General features: G+C 49.9%; 2 protein-coding genes across 3 annotated transcripts; one reads left to right on the top strand and one right to left on the bottom strand.

Annotated features, from left to right (window-relative positions):
• Nucleotide 1: 1 nt before the first annotated feature.
• On the bottom strand, nucleotides 2-10,027 carry KHNYN (KH and NYN domain containing). Its single transcript, XM_061180725.1, has 8 exons — nucleotides 9,734-10,027; nucleotides 8,850-9,070; nucleotides 6,914-8,034; nucleotides 6,637-6,767; nucleotides 6,454-6,550; nucleotides 3,660-3,767; nucleotides 3,350-3,451; nucleotides 2-2,809 (listed from the first exon to the last, which is right to left on the bottom strand). The coding sequence occupies exons 2-8, from the start codon at nucleotides 9,048-9,050 to the stop codon at nucleotides 2,557-2,559; spliced, it is 2,013 nt and encodes a 670-aa protein (XP_061036708.1). The 5' UTR covers nucleotides 9,051-9,070; nucleotides 9,734-10,027; the 3' UTR covers nucleotides 2-2,556.
• On the top strand, nucleotides 8,807-13,770 carry CBLN3 (cerebellin 3 precursor). Of its 2 annotated transcripts, XM_061180730.1 has the most exons (4): nucleotides 8,807-9,190; nucleotides 10,997-11,213; nucleotides 11,507-11,626; nucleotides 11,971-13,770. In XM_061180730.1, exons 1-4 carry the CDS (start codon nucleotides 9,102-9,104, stop codon nucleotides 12,166-12,168), a joined length of 624 nt encoding a protein of 207 aa, XP_061036713.1. In that variant the 5' UTR covers nucleotides 8,807-9,101; the 3' UTR covers nucleotides 12,169-13,770. The 2 variants fall into 2 exon arrangements, with proteins under 2 accessions (XP_061036713.1, XP_061036714.1); XM_061180731.1 differs by lacking the exon at nucleotides 8,807-9,190 and having other exon boundaries at nucleotides 10,020-11,213.
• Nucleotides 13,771-22,473: the final 8,703 nt, after the last annotated feature.

Genomic DNA, 22,473 nt, shown 5'->3' with positions numbered 1-22,473 from the left:
CTCTTTGGCCTAGGTTCTGAAATTTATTTCAAGGAGTGCCATCCTAGAAGACCCTTTACTTTACACGGGGTTTTGAAAGTTATAATGTGCAACATCTCCCTTCTTGGTCCCTCCATTGCCAAAAGAGCTGGCAACAAATTTGAGGCACGAGGTTATGACAAAGGTAGAGGCAAAAAGAATGGTGATCCATTTCCAGTGGGCTCTGTGGTCACCCTGCATACTTGTTTCACACAGTGCCATTAGGATGCCAGCAGAGGAAGGGACAAGGCCCAAGTCCAGGACAGCCTTCAGTCTGTCACTGAACAGCAATGAATTGATAAAGCAATCACACACTGGCCCCAGTTCATCAGGCTGCAGCAGGACAAAGCTGTGCAAAGCTTAGGACTGTCAAAAGATAAGGACTTGCCTCTCATCTGACTGGGGCCACTTCAGTCAACCAGGATCCCTAGCACAAAGGGGCAGAAGATACTTCGAGCCCACTGCATACCCACCAGCATTGAAAGTGAAAGGTACAAGGAACCTATCAAAAGCTACAAACTCAATCCTTTCAGGGAAAAAGAGTCCCAAGTATTCATCAAGGAGCCTCTCCCTTTTTATCGACCCTGGTTTCTGCCACAGTTTGACCAGAAGCAGTTCCCCTACCCCCCAATTCAGGCCATATTAACCAATCTCCTTTCTTCTGAGGGGACTATGGGTTGTCTTTGAATCACTGTTACCACCCCGACTAGCCTCTCCAACTCGCCTGCCCCCAGCCCAGCTCAGTGCAGTGTAGTGGTGGATCTCACCAATGGGGAGGGGCAAAGACACTGGGACCCTAGGACCCTCTCCATCATCATTCAGCTCCGCATGCTAGTTGCTGATACAAGGATCTGGGGTGATTTCAACTCCCTGTGCCACTCAGGGAACAGAAATCAGCCTAAAAAGAGGGCCATGTCCAGGGACTTGCTGCAGGGCCCAGACAGCACAGAATCCAGGAACACCTGTCTTAACTTCTTTATCTGGTTTTGGACTCTTTAGGAAGTTGACTGGCTCTGTACTGTTCCTGAGGGAATGACTGGCCTCAAAGGTAGAAGTAACAGAAAAGCATATTTGGGGATGCACTAAAGGAAGGACTGGCTAGTACTGTCCATGGATGGATGTGCTGCCTCGGAGGTAGTAAATTCCCTGGTACAGGAGGACTTCAAGCAGATACAGGACAATGACCTGTAGGAATCAAGGAGGAAAGAGAATGTCCTGAGGTGACAGCAGCTGGTCTGGTGGCCAGTCAAGTACCTTCTGACTCTGATTCTTCAATTTTCGTTTTCCAGATTGGTTCCTCTACATACAAACTCTATAAACCCTCCCATCCGCATACACGCACACACAGAGCAGAAGTGGGTCTCGCTTTATGCAACATATATGTTCTGTAAAGAAGATGCCAGGGTCAGGTCACATGAACGTTTTCCTCGCAGAACATGGCTTCATTGGTTTGGTGACTGCTCAACGCTCGAGCAAGTGCATTAACCGGGGACTGCGGACTTTCTGACACATTCGTTCAACTGTAAACAAACTCCTGAATGCAACAGGAGAGCTGCCATTGATAGGAAGGAACCCTGAGAGTTTTCTGGTAATGCAAAGTCACCCCTAATTAACTGTTTTGTAAATGTGGATTTGGGGGGGGTTGCCCAAAAGGGACGCAGCCATTATAGGGCACGTTATACTGATGCAATGTAAAAAATCTAGGGCACAGGTCCTGGGGACAGAGGACCCTCAGCTCTCTGAAAGTGAGGTTTTGGTTAGGAAGCCTGTGCAACCACAGACAGACACACCTGAGGCTTGGTCCAAGTACCTTTCCTCCAAGGAGCTTTCCTCCACGTTCTCATCTCTCCTCCCAACAGGCATTTTTACCCCTGACTTGTAGGCGGAAGTAAAGACCAAGATCAATCAAGGTCACAGGCAGGCATAGCTGAGACCAGAAGCCAACTCTCCCTCTGCCTTCTCCACCAGATCCCTGCTGCCCCACTGTGACCCAGAGCCCATAACACTAGCCTTTCCAGGGCCCAGCATTCCCTTTGATGCGCCCAGGAGCCCAGCCAGGCCTGGGACTCGTCCTGTTCTCTGGCCATCAGAGCAGCAGCCAGGAGGAGGAAAGGCTTAGCTTCCTGGCCACCTATTCTACATTCCCCTCTCACCCACCCTAGCCTCCATCCCCAGCACAGCGTGGAGGAGGGGCCGACAGTCCCCATCTCCGTGACCCACCCTTCCCAGCAGCCCCCATTCCCTAGAGAAACCCTGCATAAGGCAAGGTTAAGAAGTTAGCTGAGCAGAACCTCCTGAGAGCTGGTTGAGGTCCTGACTCAAGATGAGATCAGGTCACCTTACAGACCTGTCCCCAAAGTGCCCCAGGCAAGAGCATTCCCCACACACGAATGCGCTTCCTTGGTGCTTCCCTGACACAAAGCACCAACTCAGGGTGAGACTGGGTCAGGGTCTGAGCAGCAGAGGGACCCTCACAGAATGCGCTGAGCTGGATGAGGCTGGAGCTGACGGGGTGGCAGTCCCTAAGACAGGTGAGGCTCAAAAGTTGAGACTGAGCAGGGCCTCAGAGAGCTGGTTGATGTCCCGGCAGTACGGCTCCCGCTGCAGGATGAAGTCCACCTTGTGATCCTGGCCCCAAAACACCTCCAGCAGTTGGCGCCGGAGCCGCTCTGTCTCCCGCGTCTTCCGAATGCCACCACTGCCTTTTTCCTCTTCTTTTCTCCCCTGCTGCTGATTACTGTGTTCTGTGAAGCCCCTGGCAGAATGCTGAGCCTTAGAAGACCCCTGGGCTCTGGGAAGAAGCAGAGGGAACAGGAAGAGCTGATAAGCATCCTCGAGGGAGGTTAAAGCCCAGTGGGCCTCCCTGCTCTCCGCTCCCAGGTTAACTGCCCTGCCCAGTCTGGGCTCTGGGGAGCGACCCTGAAGTTCCAGAAACTGACCACTGAGGGGCAGTATCAACCCACTTCTGAAGGGAAGATGGCCTGTTCCTTTGGAACCTGGAAGGTGAACCTGCCACTATCTAGTTCTAGTCTAATAAATTAATCACTTTATGTCCAACAGAGGGCATGCTCAATGCAGCTGGCTATAAGTAAAAGCAACCACCTTCCAAATAACTCCATCCAACACACTGATTAGGGAAAACAGGAAACAGGAGTTTCCCTCCCAGCCAGGAGGGTCTGAGTCAGGATTCCTTGGGCCAAGCCCAAGGCAACTTGAACTACTACAGAATAAAGCTGTCCCAGATTGAGGTCATTCTTCCCCCAATTCTCCAGGCCTGCAAGGTCCCTGCAGAGCAAAAGCCAGGGCTGCCTAGGAGAGTCTGAGGCATTACCTGACCGGCTTCTTCAGGAACTCATCCAGTGTAGGGCCATTTCGCCCCAATGGGTCATCAGGCACCATGAAGAGGTTTCCCACGAAGGTGAAGGGCAGCAGGCTGGATGGGCACAGAGAATGTGTGGTCACAGAGGGGCCTCTGCCCACCTCCCGGACAGTTAAGACCAACACCATCAGAAGCTGCCAGCTACCATCCTTCGCAAAGCAATGTCAGCCCCTTCCCAGAGTCCTCACCCGGTGGCACAGCAGAGCTGGTTTTAGAGAAAGGTCTGAGTCCGTGCCCTGTGCTCAGGGGAGGGCTCCCTCACCGCTCTCTAATGATTGCCATCCACTTCTCAGACTCCTCTGCCAGGTCCCGGAACTGGTCATTGGAGACAATGATCCCATCGGTCTCTTCAGCCAGCTTCACCATGAACCTGTCACGAAAACCACGGCAGCCATATTGGGATTCTCCAAGGTCCCAACCCCAAAGAGCGTTATCGACTCCTGTGACCCACTTCTGGTGATGGAGATCTGGCCCCCTCACCTTGATCCAGCCACCAGGTGACTGACTGCATACAGGCGCCATGGGTTAGAAAGGAAACCCATGAAAGATGAATCCATCGTGGTTCCCCAATAGCATCCCCTCAAGTCACCACAATCCTCCACTCAACACTTTGTGCCTCATTAGTATGAGACAGAAAGATCTGGCTCTGGCTCTGTCTTCTTCCACCGTGCCCCCATGAATCAGTCACAGATCCATCATGCTCCTCCTCTGAAAGCCTTTCCACTCTGCTTCCTTCCTTTCCAGTCCCAGATCCATCATGCTCCTCCTCTGAAAGCCTTTCCACTCTGCTTCCTTCCTTTCCAGTCCCACCATTACCATCTGAGCTACTTGGACATTGCAAGCGTGGTACTACTGCATAGCCTCCTGATGAGGGGGTCCCCTGCCCCCAGCCGCTTACCACCCTCCAGTCTCTCCTGACCTCCCCCAAGAACATGGTCTTCCCTACACAAAAGTCTTCCAAACATGCCCTTTATCTACCGAATATTTCCACATGCCCAGGCCTGGCAGCCAAGGCCGTCTAGAACCCAGCTCCAAGCCACTCTTATGGCCTTATCTCGCCCCATACTCCCTAATGTACTCAGCTCCTGCCAAAGTCAATGATCAGATTACACCCTGTTCTTCAAACATGCCCCATGCTGTCCGACTTCCATGTTTCTCAAACTATTCCCTCCATCTGGAAGGTGCTTCCCCAACCTCCCTGATGAACGGAATCACCAGGGGAACTTTAAAAAAATAGATGCCTGGGCCCCACTCTAGTAATTCTGATTCCACAGGACTGGGGTATGACTCATGAGGTGAGTCCTTTTTAACAGGTTTGAAACCTAGAGCTCCAACGCATCCCATGTCCTTGTCAATCAATCAACAAAAACTCTCAAAGCCTTCTCTTCCCACAAAACCCCAGCCAGAAGGGGGATCCCTTTCCTCTCCATTCTGTACTGTTTGGTTTACAGTTTCTTTGGGCTCTTTGAAGTTGAGAATCAGGTCTTCCCTGATTCCCTGCATTCCTGCTTCCTTCGGCAGGCCTCGCACCTAGTACTAAGCAGGCAGTCAGTATTTGAAAGACAGTGTGGTATAGAGAGGACTAGTAATCAGGATTCGGTGTGACAGGTGTCTGGTTCTGAGTTTCTGTCTGGGAAACAAATTAAGAAGATGACATAAAAATGTATATGGTATCATATAATGTACAAAAGGTATTTTCAAGTTAAGCATATTTTAATACTGTTATCACGTTACATCATACGTTGTTCCGCAGTATTCAGTAGGCCTGTGCTACGTGCCACTGTGTTTTTCACTGTAACTAGGCAAAATTCCAAATTCATATTGTGCTGTCTGCCTATCAGGACGTACACAACTGTACAGACATGTGCCTTCAAAATTTATTACAACTGACTCAACCTTCAGTTTTAAGTGTGTCAGTGCTGGCGTGTAAAGAAGATTCCATAGTGCAGATAACCTGTGAAATCTAGACATAAAACAGAATAGCATCGGGAGAACGTGAACTTTTTGTAGAATACCATTTTCCTGTTAGGGAGTAAGAGCTAAGTATTTGAAAAAACAAAATATATAATCACTTCAGTTTGGAAACTCGTTTTTAATTTAAAACCGAAAATCCTAGAGAATAAAGAACTTGTCACTAGTTTTTTTAAATTGGTTAGTTAGCTTTTAAAATCCGCCCATCTCCCACGCTGTGTGCACACTGGGGAGGGAATGTGCCCCGTGTTTTTCAGTTAAACCAGCTAGCAGCTCTAAGTTCTCATTTTCCCTTTGCTACTTCATAGCCTTTGCCAAGAAAGTTAACTACTCTGACCCTCCGTCTCCATTTCTGTACAACAGAGGTAAGACCCTCTGCCACACTTGATTGGATCCATGAAAAACTAAGGAATATCACTGCCCTCCTGCCCAGCACCTTGAGTGAGAAAAACACATACCTTAGCTTCTTTTGACATTCACAAGGAGGAGGAATGAATGGAAGAGGACCTTGAGACAAAGAGATTAATCCACTAAGAGACTCCACAGTCAATGACTGTGCAACCTGGGACTCAAATCCAGACCTGCAAATTCTAAGACCAGTGATCTTTCACTATCTTTTATTATACCATGTTTTGTACAGTCTTATTATGCATGGAACGCGTTTCTTCATTTATCGTTATTTTGAACATTTACTCTGGTTTTTCCAGAAGGTTGGGGAATTTCTCTATGTGTTTGGACATCTAGGTTCTAAGAGGCATTTGTCAGCTATTCATGTCATTGGCTTTCCCATCTTTCCATTAAATCAGTATTTTCTAGACAGTAAGGCACTATATAAATATGAGGCATCCTTTAGTTTGATGAGTGAAAAGTGAAGGATGAGTGGACAAACAGAGCTGTCCACCATCCATCTCATCCTGCCTGCAGGGCAGGTTTACCTCCCCAATCATAGGGGCTCACGGAGGAGAACTGACCCCTGTCCCACGACTCAGGCTTACAGTGTGCAGGGTCAGGAGCTTCTGTCTCTCCCTCAGTCTCCCACTTGGCTCCTTGAATGTCGAGCCTGTGACCAAGAGAGAAGCAAGTACCTGTCGTCATAGGAAGAGATCCTCTTGCCATCCAAGACCCGGGAGGGAGTGAGGGAGAGCAGGCTGAGGGAATACAGCTTGTGCAGGAAGTGACCCTCTAGAGAAACAGAGGAGCACAATGGGGTTATCCTCAAGGTGGAAGCAGGGCCCATCCCCGGACACAAAAGACCAGGCCCAACTCACCTCTGACCTTGGAGTCCCTACTGAAACGCCACTGAGGCACAAAGACAGTTATGTCGCGGTGGCCACGGTCCCAGAAGTACTGCACAGCAATGGCAATGCCCCGGCTGGAGAAGTAGTGCTGGAGGCCGTGCCTGCAGTGGAAAGGGGTCAGCATTCTGGGGCCTGGCAGCCTGGCTGTACTGCCCCCCACTTCGCACATATCCCCAAGGTGAACGCAACTGCCCATCTCGTCATCTCATCCCCCTCCCCAGGACTCTCAGCCCCACCAGGTACTCACACCATGGCCACGTTGCTGCCATCGATGACAATATGGCGGAGGTCTGGCTTGCCCGGCACGTTGGCAAGGCACAGGGTGAAAGGGTCCTGGAGGGCCTCCTGGAAACGCTGCGTGCCAGTCACCAAATTACCCCCCCGGGTGCCTCGTTTCCACGGAGACCCCCGACCTCGAGCCACAACCTGCTGCTTGTCTGCCCTGTCTCCTCTGTCCCCTCGATCTCCGCAGTGCCAAGGGGGTTCAGGCGCTGGTGGGGGGCTGGGCACTCTTGGAGGTGAGGCTTCCCCATTATGGAGCCGCTGCAGGAGGGAGGCTCCCCGGGGCTGAGCTGCCTTCTGACAGGGGCCCTGGGTGCCAGGAGGCTCGCCCTGGACCCAGAACCTTCCTCTTTCCTGAGGCACCCCCTCCTTCCCCAGGGCCTTCCCTTTCAGAGGCACTGCCTGCCCTGCCTCTCCTTCTCCTGACTGTGGCCTGAAGGCCACTTGTCTCTCCCAGGCCTCTTCCCCGGGCCACTCCTTCCACCCCAAATCCATCTCCCTGGGACCACCGTGCTTTGTCCCCTCCTTCTCCATAGCACGTCTCTCTCCCCTTGACTCTTGCCACCCTGCAGGTCCTGTGTCCAGAGACTCCCTGCCGTCACTAAGGGGACTCCTGACTCCCTGGTGCTGAGCACCCAGCAGACCTGGGCTCCCCCACTCCCAGGACGGGAATGCTTGGGGCCCCTGCCCCCTGGATGCCTCTTGCACCAGGCTCAGCAGTTCTTCCTGGACAGCAAGGGGCAGCTGCAGCAGGGCCTCTGTGTGGGCATCCCCCCGGGACTGCAGCAGAGAAGAGAATTCTCTCAGCACTCCAGCACACTGAGAGGTTCCAGGGGATGGCCCCAGCCGAAAGTCCCAGCTCAGGCGCTCCACCAGCTCCTCCACTCGGCTCTGGACCATGACAAAGGCCTCGGTCAGGCCGCTGACCATCAGCGAGCCGGGCGCCCCCGGCACCAGGTGGGCTGATGTGCTCCAAGTCAGGCAATCAAGGAAGAAGCCCTGGGCTCCCAGAAAGATGCAGTGCAGTTTGGGTGGGTAGTGAATTTCATTCTGTAGCTCTGGGCTGCAGAGACCCTTCAGGTACTCCTGGGGGAAAAGGTGGGGAGGGGAGGTAGGAAAAAAAAAGAGACTGCTGGAATCCTAAGTGGCCCAATAGCTCCTTCGGGGCCGCTGCTCTCCTCTGAGCTCCAGGATGCCTGAGCAGAGCAATGGAGCCCTACAGATCCTGAAAAACGTGGCAGTTAAGAGGGGATCGAGAAACTCACTTCTTTGCCTTTTCAGTTGACAGCCTGTGGCTGAATTTCCATTTAGAACTTGCCTCAACTTAAGAAACTGTTATAATTAATTGGTTAAAAGGCTGTCTCTTCTAAACATTTACGTGTGTGTATGTGTGTTGTATATTTCCATCGTAATGATCATCATTGATAACTTTTACTGAACTCACGCTTTACATGCTTTATCTAATTCACAGTAAGTTTAGTGAGGTGGATACTGTTATTAGTCACATTTTATAGATAGGGAAACAAACTAGGACCACAAGGATGGTATTTGGTCGTGCCGTTCTGTAAGTCCTGACTAACTCCAAAGGAATCAGTGTGGCCTCCCACCCCACGGTGAATTCCTTGGTGGGGCCTGCTTGCCCAACCAGATTATCTCTTCTCTCCCAAAGAGTACAAACTGATTTGAACTGAGTCACTTATCTCCAAGCCCTGCCAGAATCTGGGTCATCGCAGCAGAAATGAAACCAAAACTCTTGACAAATAGAGAGTTTGGAAGTTCCTCAAAGCTCAGGGCCAGTGAGACAAGCAAAGAGTGCAGATCCTCCCCAGCCCCTCCTCTCTTCTGCCTCCTCGGGGGAGGGAGTCATTGTTTTCCCGGAAGGGTCAGGGAGAGGCGTTCACCTTGGCTCTGCTGGCGTTCTCCTTGGGGCCCTCCAGCTGCAGCCAGATGTGAGGGTTCTCAGGACAGTCCTTCGGGAGGACGCTCATCCCCACCCTGAAGATGCGCTCCACGTGGGGTTGCTGTTCCCGCACCTTGTCCTCGGCCTCCGCAGACACCGCAAAACGGTCAGGGGACGGGGAGCCAGCCCCCCAGGTAGGCATGGCTCCTTGGCCGCCCAGCCCTGGAAGGAGGGAAAGCAGCTCAGAGCCTCAATGTCCCCTCAACCCAAATTTGGTCTCCTGGCCTACACCAGCTATCAACAGGTCGCACCTAGTTACCAAACTGGTAAACAACCCAAGAGGTAAACCAGCACTTCAGTCCATCTTGGGGATAGGGAGGGAATGTCAGATTATCTGGACACAAGGGCCTTCTCTCCGGAGACATATCATGGATAAACAAGGCTGTCTCTCTGGGATGGGTGTGTGGCCTTTGGAAAATGACCACAGTCCTGAGCAGGAAGCGGGGGCGGGGCGGTGGGGGGGGGGGCAGATCCAGCTGGGTCTGGAGGCCAGAAGGAGGGGACAGGTGACGAAAGAGTCCCTCTCCTCCGGGTCTCTGCAATCTCCGGGTCCAAGACGGCCTCTTAAAGATGAATCCTCACCAGGGCTTGAACTGGGCTGTCCTCTGGGTCCCTTGTCAGCCATTTCCCAGGTTCTAGCCACTCCCACCCCTCCCCCTTCCTCCGCCGTCTGCTGCACCCCTCGGTCGCGCCACGAGCCCCACGCGGGGCCCAGGGGTCGGACCGGGCCCCGCCCATAGCCGCTGGCGGCTGCCGCCCCCCGACTGCGCTCTGCACTGCGGCCTCTGGCTCCCGCGGCCCGGGCGCGGGGGAGAGCGCGCCTACCCGCCTCGCCGCCCGCTGCGGCCTCAGTCCCGCCGGCGCCGCTCGGTGCCCGCCGGCCCCAGCTTCGCCCGCGCCCCCGGCCCAGGGAAGAAGGGCGGGGGGCCCGAATCTGGGCGGGCCTTCCCGATTCCTCACCCAACGGAGACCTCTCTTCCCCACATCACGAACAGTTTTTTGAGTCACTTCCTGGCCGGGGGCGGAGTCAGCTGGGCCCCTCCCGGGGCTGGGCCTGCACCGAGCCCCGGCGCGCGCCCGCCCCCGCCAGCTGCAGGCTGTTCCCCGCCCGCGGCCGGAGCCTCGGCCCGGGCCCAGGCCCCAGCCGGGTCCCCGCCCCCGGCCCCGCCCTCAGCCTGCTCGCCCTCCCGGCCCCGCCCACTCGCCCGCTTTTGCTCCAAGCCTGCGGGGTCACGTCTCCGCGCTCTTCTGAGTTTCCAGTCGCTCCACGCAGTTGTTTCTCAGGAATGAGGAACCACTTCATGGAGAGATGGAGGTGAAGAGCGCTTTGAAGGGACTAATGCAGTCCCTTCTGATGAAGATATAGAAGACCAAGGAAAGAAAGAGACGGGCCCAGGGTCACAGGATAGTGACACTGTTGGGCCAAGCGCTTTCCACCAAAACAATTGCGGGGAAAACACAAGGACACTCCCTTTTTTCCAACGGTGGAAAAGATGCTGCTAAGAGGGCTGCTGACTTGCGAGGGATTTTGAAGAGGGGAGGAGTGAGGGGAGGAGCTGTAGGAGCTGTCTCACACATACGCACACACACACACACACACACACACACATACATACACATACAGGAACTCACAGTCTCACACAGACACCCATGTTCTCTGTCGTCCCAGTTCCAGCCTTCAGTGCTCTCGGGAGGGGCTGCCCTGGGGTTCTGGCTGTAGCCCTCCTGTATGGCTGCCTCATTTCTCCTCTCCCTCCCAGAGCCCAGCTGCTGTCACTTTGTGCCCTGCCGAGGAGGCAGGAACTGCAGTGACAGCAGGAGTGAGAGGCAGGACAGAGTCGTGGGGCACAGAGAGGGATGGAGAGGGAGATGCCAAGACCAGGTGACCATGAGTCCCAGAGAGAGGGCTGAGAAGCAGGGTGAGGGGTGGTGAGAGCCTGGAGGAGAGGTGGGCAAAACCAAGGAGCAGACAGAGAAGGCTTGTGGGTCACAGAGCCACTCAGCCATGCTGGGAGCAAAGCGACACTGGCCACCAGGTCCCTCACTCAGCCCCGGGCTGACCTTGGCCCTGACACTTCTGGCCCTGAGGACCGGGTGGGCCCAGGAGGGGACAGAGCCAGTCCTCCTGGAAGGTGAGTGCCTGGTGGTCTGTGAGCCCAGTCGAGCTGCTGCAGGGGGGCCAGGAGGAGCAGCCCTGGGAGAGGCGCCCCCTGGAAGAGTGGCATTTGCTGCAGTCCGAAGCCACCACCACGAGCCAGCAGGGGAGATCGGCAATGGCACCAGTGGGGCCATATACTTCGACCAGGTAATCCCTCTACCCTGCAAAGACCTGGAATCACTGTCCAAACCCACTCTGCTGCTAAGGAAACAGACCTGCTGTGGCCAGTTGCCCCCAAGCCCGCTGCCCGTCTCCCTTCCCTTCATTCCCACCATACCCTCCTTGCCCTTTCTCACCATTGCTTTTGAATCCGTGCATTCCTCCTGTTTGGTCTACTTGCCACCCCTTCCTTTCCTTACTCACTGCCCCTTCCCCCCAATCCTGGTTTCCCCGAGTCCCAGGCATCCCCAAGCCCTACTCAGTAGGGTCGCTTCTCACAGGTCCTGGTGAACGAGGGCGGTGGCTTTGACCGGGCCTCAGGCTCCTTCGTGGCCCCTGTCCGGGGCGTCTACAGCTTCCGGTTCCATGTGGTGAAGGTGTACAACCGCCAGACTGTCCAGGTGACCTGAACCCTAGGCCCTGTCCCATCCCCGGCTCAGGAGGGGAGGGGAAGCGAAGGGGGGAATAAGTGGAGCCCAGGGGATCCCCAGGCAGACCTCCATTGGCCTGCATCCTGGGGGGCCAGGAGCAAGGCGGGAAAGGGCCCGCCTAGCAGAGACTGTGAAGGAGGCACAGAGTCCAACACTGGCCACCTCTCAGCCCTCCCAGGAGGGTGCTCTGAGCCTCAGGTTCCCAGGTTCCAGAGTGTCCCTCTGGGGCTGCAGAGAAGGAAGGAAGCCCTCAGGAAAGTGGGGGTCCTGGGACAAGGACTGGGGAGAGGTGCTAACTGGGCTCCCCTCCCCAGGTGAGCCTGATGCTGAACACATGGCCTGTCATCTCGGCCTTTGCCAACGACCCAGACGTGACCCGGGAGGCAGCCACCAGCTCTGTGCTACTGCCCCTGGACCCCGGGGACCGAGTATCTCTGCGCCTGCGTCGAGGGAACCTGCTGGGTGGCTGGAAATATTCAAGCTTCTCTGGCTTCCTCATTTTCCCACTCTGAGGACTCAAGCCTTTCAAGGATGGAAATCTAGCCCCTGACCCCTGCCCTCTGCCCTCTCCTGTCCCAGAAGTAGCATCTTTAGGGCAGGAGAGAGACTCCCTCTGGCTGCCTTTATTCCACGTCCTTGCATGGGACCCTGTGCCAAACATCCAAGGTGAAGAGCAGAGCTCTGGTGTCTCGGGACCTGCCCCTCTTAACCTACCCCTCACGGTTGCCTCTCACTGCATCTCTTTCTGCCTGCAGCCCTAGGATCAGGGCAGGGTTTGGCAGGTAGGGAGGCCTGCGCTACTTTGCAGACTCTGCTCCTCCTGTCCCCCATCTCCAACCCAGCTTCCTGCTCAGTGCTATTTGGGAACAGGTGGTACAGGTGAGCCTGACAGGCCCCTACAGGGGACCAGATGGACCAGCCTCAGCATACCCAGCAGGCCCCTTCCTGTGAGGAGTGCCAGCATCACAGATCTCGGCCAGCACAGTCAGAAGCTGAGCCAGCACCGTGCGGACTAGAGCAGGAGGGAGGCTCAGCCAGTAGCAGAACTGTGGCGGGGGCCACAGAGCAGCCCAGAGCCTGTGGCTGGTGTGGCAGGAAGGGGGCATGCACCCAGCCTGAACACAGTATACATTTTCCATGTACATTGGGGCAGCCAGCAGATGGTGAACCGGGTGTCTATTTGTGGCAGATCCCAGATGTACTCTGGCCCTCATCTCCCCACCCAAGACATGGGTGTGTATGTTTGCTTTGGCCGAGAGTGGGTATACAGAGGTTCCTTTGGCAACTGGAGGTGGAGGTAGGTCACATGCGGGCAATTGTAGATCTCCAGGCATGGAACACATCAATGACCATGGCCGCCTCCTAGAACTGCTCCACCTTTGTAGTCTTAAGTTCAATCACTTCATGCTCTGACCACCACCTCCTTCCTCCCAGCTCTCTCAGGGACCTTCACTGTACCTGTCCCACACTATCCCACAACCTCTCCTCTTTCTCCTGATTTGTGCTGTCTTATCCTCCTCCTTAAAATTCCTTGGATTCCATAATTCATCCTTTCAACCACTCTCCTGCCAGTATTATAAACTCTGTCTCACTTCTCTGTCCCATTGGCCCAGCATGGATGAATCTATCAATAAAGTAATTAGAGAATGATGCTCAGTGAGACCCTACAGGATCACTAAAGAGAGAACACGACATTACAACTGGGTTCAGGGGTTACAGGATACAAGCAGGTATGCTGTAGGGAAAATAAATGTAAAACTGTATGTCAGAGTCAAATAAAAAAGGATTTGGTAGTGCCTGAGTTAAATAGGAAATACCAATGTGAATTTGTGGTTTTCAAAAGAAATAACTTTTTCAAACTTTGTCACTAAAGCGGCATAGAAACAACATCAGGAAAAAATCTGATATGCATTCTTAGCACCTGAATCTTTGCCTCAAATATTATTCACCTTTAAAAGGACTGAAGGTCCCTTGGAGAATAGCTCCATGTCATAAATAACTCTAGGCCTGGAACCTATTGGTGAAGACAAAAAGCAAAGATACTTTCTTAAATGTAGGATAGAGCTGAGAAGGCAAAGGAACCAATTTTAATAGGCTTCCACAAATTGACATTCTGTGACAATTTGATAATCAAAAGGAAAATAACATTGTTAATTGGAACAAGGTGAATTTTTAAAATCCACAACTCTGTTGTGATTTTCAAAAAGGAAAAAGTAACTATACAATGTGCAAAAATGTAGTTAATATACTGAGTGAAGAAGTATGACTATAATAGGATATTTTTAGTTAATTTTGATAAGTAGAAGAGTATAAGTATAACAGATATTATATCTATTCATAAGGTGCATTTATTTTTCTTTATCTGCATAAGTAGGGAGGGGTGGATCCAGAGAGCTCTCAGTAATTCCAGAAAAAGTTGGAACTGTACCAAAAATGAAAGAGACTGATTGGCACCATCTGGTCATATATTACAACTAGGAAGAAAGAAGCTCCAACAGTGTGTTACATGAACATGAATTAGGCAAACATCCAAAAGATAACTGCTCATTGCTCAAACATGATCCTTCATTTCTTGGGAAAGGGGGTCTCTATACTTTGCTACTAATTATAATGAGATTACAGTAACAGTAAAACCCAAAATAATAATGGCTTAAACAAGATGGCAGATTATTTCTGTCTCACATAGAAGAATCTGCAAATAAAGAGTGCAGGGTTGGATGGCAGTTTTATGATCACCACAGCCCAGTTTCCTTTCTTGCTGTTCTGACCTTTAGCATATCACCTCCTGACCCAAGATAGCTCCTTGAGCTCCAGCCATTACTTCACCCTTACAGTCCCAGGAAGGAGGAAGGAAGGGCAAACCCATTTCCTTTTAAAGAAGCTTTCTGAGAGGTACCTCCAACAGTTCTGTTTGCATCTCATTGGCTAGAATTTAGTCATATCTAGCCACACCAGGCAAGGGAGAAAGGCTAGGAAATAGAGTCTTTATTCCAGGCAGCTATGCCCAGCTAAAAGTCAGGAGTTATATAATAAGGAAGAAGAGGAGATTGGATATTGGGGAAAACAACAATATTGGGGATATTGGGGATATTGGGGAAGTTTGTAAAAATGCAAATGAGCTAGATAAATTTGTAAATAATGTCAGTAAAGTTATTGTATTAGTTTTCTATTGCTGTGTAATAATTACCACAAAGTAGTGTCTTAACACAACTTTGAACTATTTATTATCTCACAGTTTCTGTAGGTCAGAAGTCCAGCAGAGCATGACTGGATTCTCTGCTCAGGGTTTCATTAAGTCAAAAGAAAGGTGTAGGCAGAGCTGCCTTCCTTACTGAAGTAGAAGAATCCACTCCCAAGCTCATTCAGAATTCAGTTCCTTATGGTTGTAGGATTGAGGTTCCTTGCCATCAATCTCTGGGCCAAAAACATCAGGCCAAGTCCTTCTCACAGTTTGAACCTCTCTGACCTACCCTTCTGTCATGTCTCTGACTTTAAAAATTCTCTGATTTTAAGGGTTCTTGTGATTAGATTGGGCCCACACAGATAATCCAGGATAAGCTCTCTATTTTAAGGCGCATAACTTTAATTACATAGAAAATGTCCCTTTACTGTTAAACATAAGAGGTTTGGGCATGGACATCTCTGGGACATCTGCATATCATAGTCATTAAACTTAAAGATGACATCGTTTAAAGAAAAGTCATCCAGTTACAATACACTAATTCATGGGAAAAGTGTGGACTTGAAAAGTTCTAGTGATATATAAGATAAGCACTGGCTCAGATTTTCATCATCTTAGAAGGTAAAGTATTTCCCAGGTCCCAACCAAGAATTCATTGATTAATAATTCAAAACTTCATCTGCACTGAGATAATATTCTTCTTTTGGATATCCAAATTCAAAAATTGGTCTGAACTGAGATAGTGTCCTTCTCTTGGGTCTACAAACCCATTTTTATAATGAGTATAAGAGTAGGTGTAAAAAATTTTATAATTCTTGTAAGATGTGTGTGCTTTACCAAAATGCTTGATGCTTTTTGAGAAGCTGACATATTATACTGATGATTTGATTGAAATGTATAGGAAGATTTAAGTTTGCAATCAATGTTTAAATAATTTGATTTGTAAAATGTGTAGATTTTGACTTGGTTATATAAATAGTGTTTAAATGTTGTGACAATTTTTGCTTAAGTAGGTTTATGAAGTAAATTAATTAAACAATAAATAAAGTACAGATGGTGGCTAGTGTTCCTCTCCAGGCACGAAAATCTCCTAGGACTCTAAGGATCCTAAGAATAGAATCCAACTGTCTGCCTTCCCTACACCCACGCCCTGGCAGCTGATTGCTACAGAGTAAAGTCCTGCTGAAGGATATGCTGTGGATCTAAATCCATGGTCTCCAGCCACCCCTGGAGCAATTCTCCAAGCAATTCTTCTGTGGTTTCCTTTGCCAGCTTCTTTCCTCATCTTCCCCGGAATCCAACTGAAGCCTTCTGTTCTCTCCTTAAAACTTTTACTCCTCCAACTGCCCCCATTGCCAGCAGCAGATTCTTCACCTTCTACTTCGCTGAGAAAGCAGAAACCCCAGGAGGAACCCTTCCCACCAGCGCATCCAAAAACTCACCTTCCTCCTCATCTCTCCTTCCTGTCTGGCTCAGTAGAAGTCGTGTCCTTCTTTCTGTCAAGGCAGCTATCTTCATCCACCAGTCATGGATTCCATTTCCCAGAAACATACTCTTTTCTTTTCCTCTCCTCCCTCCTGTATGTTCAATGTCTCCCTCCCTACTCACTCCTTCTGTTGAGCAGTTAAATAGACGCAAGTCTCTTAAGTCTAAAACAAAAATTGATGGATATGGAAACAGTGGTAGATATATGGTTACCCTCAGCTTTATATGCTAGTTAGCGTCACCTCTCCTCCCCTTTAGAGCCAAATATCTATGCTTACCAGTTGCTCACCCCTTAAGTCAACTGTGGCCTCTGCTGCTCCACCTGAACTGCCCTCAGCTAGTCACTCACAACTTCTGCGTCACTAATGTCACTATCATGTAGTCCTCTGTCACTCAGGCTCTCCCTAACATTTGACCCTGTTGGCCACACCCTCCTTCTAGAAGCGCTCCCGCCCCCATTTCCCTGACTGTGCATGCTCTGGGCTCTGCTTCCACCTGTCTGCTGAGGCCACTTTCTTTTTCAGCCTCCTGTACCTCTGCCCATCTCCTAAATGTCAGTTTCCCTCAAGGTTCTGCCCTAGGATTCCTTTCATCCTGACACACTCTCAAAAGCCTGAATCTCCATCCATATGCTGACAACTTATACATTTTTTATCTCTATCCAGGACCTCCCTCCCAAATGTCAGACTCCTACTTTGCCTAGCCCACCTTCAAGTCAACCTGCTAAAATTAGAGTCTTTCCTCCCGAAATCTGTTTTCTCCCTTATTCTGTGTGTCTAAAAATGGAACGTCCCTGTTGCCCTAACCAAACACCAGCCATGATCCTCGATTCCTCCCTCTCCCATAACCCCCATAAATCAGTTCCATCCATTGTTTTCCATCCATCTGGCTACCAATATCTCAGAGTTCTACGAAAGCTTCCTAATTGGCCCCTTGGCCTCCAGTTTTGCTTCTCTGAGTCCATTCTCCACACGGGGATTGCCAGAGTGGCAACTTCACTGCCTAAAGCCCTTTAGGGTATTGTGGGGAAGGGAGAGGGTCTAGGATTAAATCCATATTGCTTAACGTGGTTTTTTTTTTTTAGATCCTTTGCAATCCAGCTGCTGCGACCTCCCCTGATTCATTTTTCACCATCTTACAAAATAGCACTATTTATTAGCTGAGGGAAAATGGCACCCCCTTGTGTGTTGCGGGACCCATAGCTGGTGTATTAAATTAAGGATATGCAGATTATGATCTGCTGAATGCGGAAGCACAGGCCACCACATGGGGTCAGGAGGTAGCTCCCTCGGTTCCCCATCTGGGGAAGTAAAAACCCTGTAGTCGTTTTGACTGAAGGTGTAGTACACTCACACGAAGTAAAGTTGAAAGATTTATTACTTACAGATCCCAGAAACCAGGAGGGGGAAAAGGGAAGCAGTGAGCCAGGAGAAGGGCAGTCCTCTGTCCCAGTTCACATGTGAGCAGGATAGCAAGAACCTATTATGTGTAAGGTAGTTGGGGTGCAGGTCACTAACTTTACCCGGGCTCAACTACAAGTGGTCATTTCAAAAGGCGCCCCAGGAAAAGCAAGCGGGAATTTGGGGCAGGAGTCCTAAACTCAGGTCCTTATCTAAAGGTCCAGACTCTGGATGTGAGCAGGGTCATTATACTGTAAAATGCCTAAGTGGCAACTCAAAATAGAGATTTTCTCATTATAGCTCAGAAAACGAGGGCATGGCATTCGCGTCAAAATTTATCAGGGCCAACAGAATTGTTCTTGGACCCAACTGAGGTAAACCAAGCTCTGTTTTAGTTTGTAAATCATCTTAGTCTGGACCAAGCTGAAATGGAGAAATCTTAATATACAGTATACTAATGTATATTAATATCATACATTAATAAAGGATAGAAAGGCCATAGATTAGTGGGGAGAAAGTAACTCTAGCAACAAAGTGAATATACTTGCATGAGAAGCAGTGAGCATAGTGGTGAAGGTGGTGGGCACTGGAGCCTCTCACTTAGTAGCTGCATATGACCTTCGGCAAATAACTCAAACTCCCCTTGCCTCATTTTCTTCCTCTAGACAATGAAGAGAAACATGGTATATATCCCACAGCATTGGAAAGCACAGAGCAAGTATCCACTATATGTAAGTTACTGTTACCATATGAATTAGGAAACAAGTTAAAACTGGTACATGTCCCAGGGATTCTTGGACAATCTTTAAAAAGTGGGTAGGTCTTTAATCCATTTTGAGTTTATTTTTCTGTATGGTGCTAGGAAGTGTTCTAATTTCATTCTTTTACATGCAGCTGTCCAGTTTTCCCAGCACCACTTATTGAAGAGGCTGTCTTTTCTCCACTGTACACTCTTGCCTCCTTTATCAAAGATAAAATGACCATATGTGCATGGGTTTATCTCTGGGCTTTCTATCCTGTTCCATTGATCTATATTTCTGCTTCTGTGTCAGTACCATACTGTCTTGATTGCTGTAGCTTGGTAGTATAGTCTGAAGTCCGGGAGCCTGATTCCACCAGCTCCGTTTTTCTTTCTCAAGATTGCTTTGGCTATTCGGGGTCTTTTGTGTTTCCATACAAATTGTACAATTTTTTGTTCTAGTTCTGTGAAAAATGCCATTGGTAGTTTGATAGGGATTGCACTGAATCTGTAGATTGCTTTGGGTAGTATAGTCATTTTCACAATGTTGATTCTTCCAACCCAAGAACATGGTATATCTCTCCATCTGTTTATATCACCTCTAACTTGAGGACACGGGGAGGGGGAAGGGTAAGCTGGGACGAAGTGAGAGAGTAACATGAACATATATACACTACCAAATGTAAAATAGATAGCTAGTGGGAAGCAGCTGCATAGCACAGGGAGATCAGCTCAGTGTTTTGCAACCACCTAGAGTGGTGGGATAGGGAGGGTGGGAGGGAGACACAAGAGGGAGGGGATATGGGGATATATATATGCATATAGCTGATTCACTTTGTTATACAGCAGTAACTAACATAACACTGCAAAGCAATTGTACTCCAATAAAGATGCTAAAAAGGGCTTCCCTGGTGGCGCAGTGGTTGAGAATCTGCCTGCCAATGCAGGGGACACGGGTTCAAGCCCTGATCTGGGAAGATCCCACATGCCGCGGAGCAACTGGGCCCGTGAGCCACAGCTACTGAGCCTGCGCATCTGGAGCCTGTGCTCCGCAACAAGAGAGGCCGCGACAGTGAGAGGTCCGCGCACCGCAATGAAGAGTGGCCCCCACTCTCCACAACTAGAGAAAGCCCTCGCACAGAAACGAAGACCCAACACAGCCAAAAATAAATAAATAAATAAATAAATTTATTTTTTTAAAAAAAAGTGAGTAGGATTTTTGTTTTATTGTAGCCATTTACCTGTTATAATGCTGCTTTCTTTCAGGTGTGTTCACTTCTACCCAGAAACACAAGGACATCATAAACGGTCCCTAGGAAAACATGGTATAGCAAAGCTTAGGGCGTCCCCATCTCACCAGATAGTTAATGTACATTTTTTAAAATTTTTTATTTGAGTATAGTTGATTTACGATATTGTGTTAGTAGTTTATGTACTTTTTTTTTTTTTTTAACTTTTGGGTTTTATTTATTTATTTATGGCTGTGTTGGGTCTTCGTTTCTGTGCGAGGGCTTTCTCTAGTTGTGGCAAGAGGGGGCCACTCTTCATCGCAGTGTGCGGGCCTCTCATTATCGCGGCCTCTCTTGTTGTGGAGCACAGGCTCCAGAAGCGCAGGCTCAGTAATTGTGGCTCACGGGCCCGCTCGCTCCACGGCATGTGGGATCTTCCCAGACCAGGGCTCGAACCCGTGTCCCCTGCATTGGCAGGCAGACCCTCAACCACTGCGCCACCAGGGAAGTCCAGTTTATGTACTTTTTAACATGAGAATGAGATACACTGCAGGACATTCTTTATAATATTTTTGCTTATGTCTGGGACTGTCTGCCTACTGGTGACTTTGTAATTTCTCTGTTAGAGACTTGGGAAGCTCACCTGCCAGTGCCCCAAATGAGAAGGGGAACTCGTGATGGTATAAAGGAGAGAAGCAGTGACTAGTAGGCTGCACTGCCCATGGTGCTCAACTGTGGACACATCTTTATTTGCTCCGCTAAAAATATGTCAAATCAGACCTTGTAAATTGTTCAGCCGCGAAGAAGAGAAATCTCACCAACACAGGGCTCAGAAGCCAATGTGGATAAATTCTGAATATTGCTTAAAGTTCTCTTGAGTAGAAAGTAGAGGTTTTGCTAAGCCACCTTCCTGATCAATCTTTCACTTAGGAGTTCCGAACCTTTCACCTGCTGCCCTGTCCTAAGAGCATGTGCATTATTTTCAGTGAAAGGGGTCAGGAAGACAAGACCTCGCTGGATTGCACGCGAGCCGAGGCTTCAGACCCCTGTGCTGTGGGCTCCTATGCCGTGTTCCTTCCCTTACCACCCTGCAGTGTATTTGCTTGTTGAATTGCCTCCCTCACCTAACGGTGGGCCCCAGAGGGGCACCATGCCATTCCCATTACCTGCCATCCACTCCACATCAGACAGGGCCTGGCACACAGTAGGTGCTCTATAAATACTAAGTGACCGTGTCCACGTGAGCCAGGGAGTTGTCAGGAAGGACATTTCCTTCCTGCCACTCCATCCCCCTGCCAGTGCTGAACAGACATTCCGGCAGGTGAGAAAACAGCAAGAAGCAGACACCCGAAGTCTGGAAGCTTGGCCAGGGTTAGGAAGGCTTCTGAGCCTAGGCGGCAATAACAGCAAGCACTCCAGGGGCAGGAAGAAAAGAAACGTTAGCTAGTATGTGATTGTCTTTATCGGTTCGGGCTGCTGTAACAAAAACCCCATAGATTGGGTGGCTTAAACAACAGAAACTTAGTTCCGGAGGCTGGGCATTCAAGATCAAGGTGCCAGCAAATCAAGTGTCTGATAAGAGCCCACTTCCTCACTTGCAGATGGCCATCTTCTCCTTGTACCCTCAAGTGGTGGAGAGAGAGGCAGCCCTAGTTTCTTTCTCTTATAAGGACACTAATCTCATCTTGGGTGCTCCACCCTCATGACCTTATCTAAACCTAATTAACCCCCCAAAGCCCCACCTCCCAATACCATCCCACTAGGGGTTAGGGTTTCAACATATGAATTTGGAAGGACACAAACATGCAGTCCATCACAGTGATGAAGGCTTACTCCATACCCGGCACCACAGTAGCCTCTTTGCACGATTACTTCATAAGATCCTTGCACCATCCATAATTTAGGAAATGTTACCCTGCACCTGATAGGTGGGAAGACCAAGGCCCCAGGAAAAGGCTTCATAGGTAGCAGCCATGGAGTCAGTATTCAAACCTAGTTCTATTGTGTTTCCGATACAGCCAAGCTGGTTCAGCACTGATGCCATTCTTACACCAGCCTTCATTCATCTTCATTCCCACCCTGCCCACTTCTAAGACGTGAACGGGAAAGAGCACTAGCATGGAAGCCCTCAGCCTGGGCTCTCCTCACAGCCCTGCCATGAACCAGTAGGGGGAGAGAGGTTGAGCTCTATCACTACCTGGGCGCTGGTCTCCTCGGTAAAATAAGAGCTCAGGTCAGATGTACTTGGAAAGTTACTATCCAGACTGTCAAATCTGCAAGTCTGCCTGGAAAACATGCAGCACCCATGCCCACAACTGCCTCCCACCCTCCTCATAATTGAGGCTAAAGCTAAAAGAAAAAAAAATTTTTTTAAAAACTGGACATTAGCTCCATTTTGATCCATTTATTGACAAATCAAATGGGGGGGGAAAGGTCACCAAAAGGGGTATAAGGTCATAAATGTGGTTAACGGGGAATGGATACAGCACTGAGGAGGGAGAATGAGGTTGAACAGACCATCAGAGGGAGGAGGAGGAGAAGGAGAGGGGCAGGTGCAGGGCGAGGAGGAGGGGGAAAGAGGTATCTGCTAAAAACCCCACGGCTCACCTTTCAATTTGTCAGTTGTCACCCAATCATTCTTTCCTGGACAGAATTAACAGCTAGAAATGGTTTGAGGGCAACACCTAAGTAGTTTGTCTTCAAGATCTGGGAGATGAGGAGCTGGAGGGAAGATGGGTATACGACTTTGAGACCTTCTCTCACTTGAACCCCATCTGTGGTGA

This window comes from Eubalaena glacialis, chromosome 2, assembly GCF_028564815.1.
Source record: "Eubalaena glacialis isolate mEubGla1 chromosome 2, mEubGla1.1.hap2.+ XY, whole genome shotgun sequence".
NCBI lineage: Eukaryota > Metazoa > Chordata > Mammalia > Artiodactyla > Balaenidae > Eubalaena > Eubalaena glacialis.
Note: the sequence above shows the minus strand (reverse complement) of the source record. Positions and strands in the feature narration are given on the sequence as shown.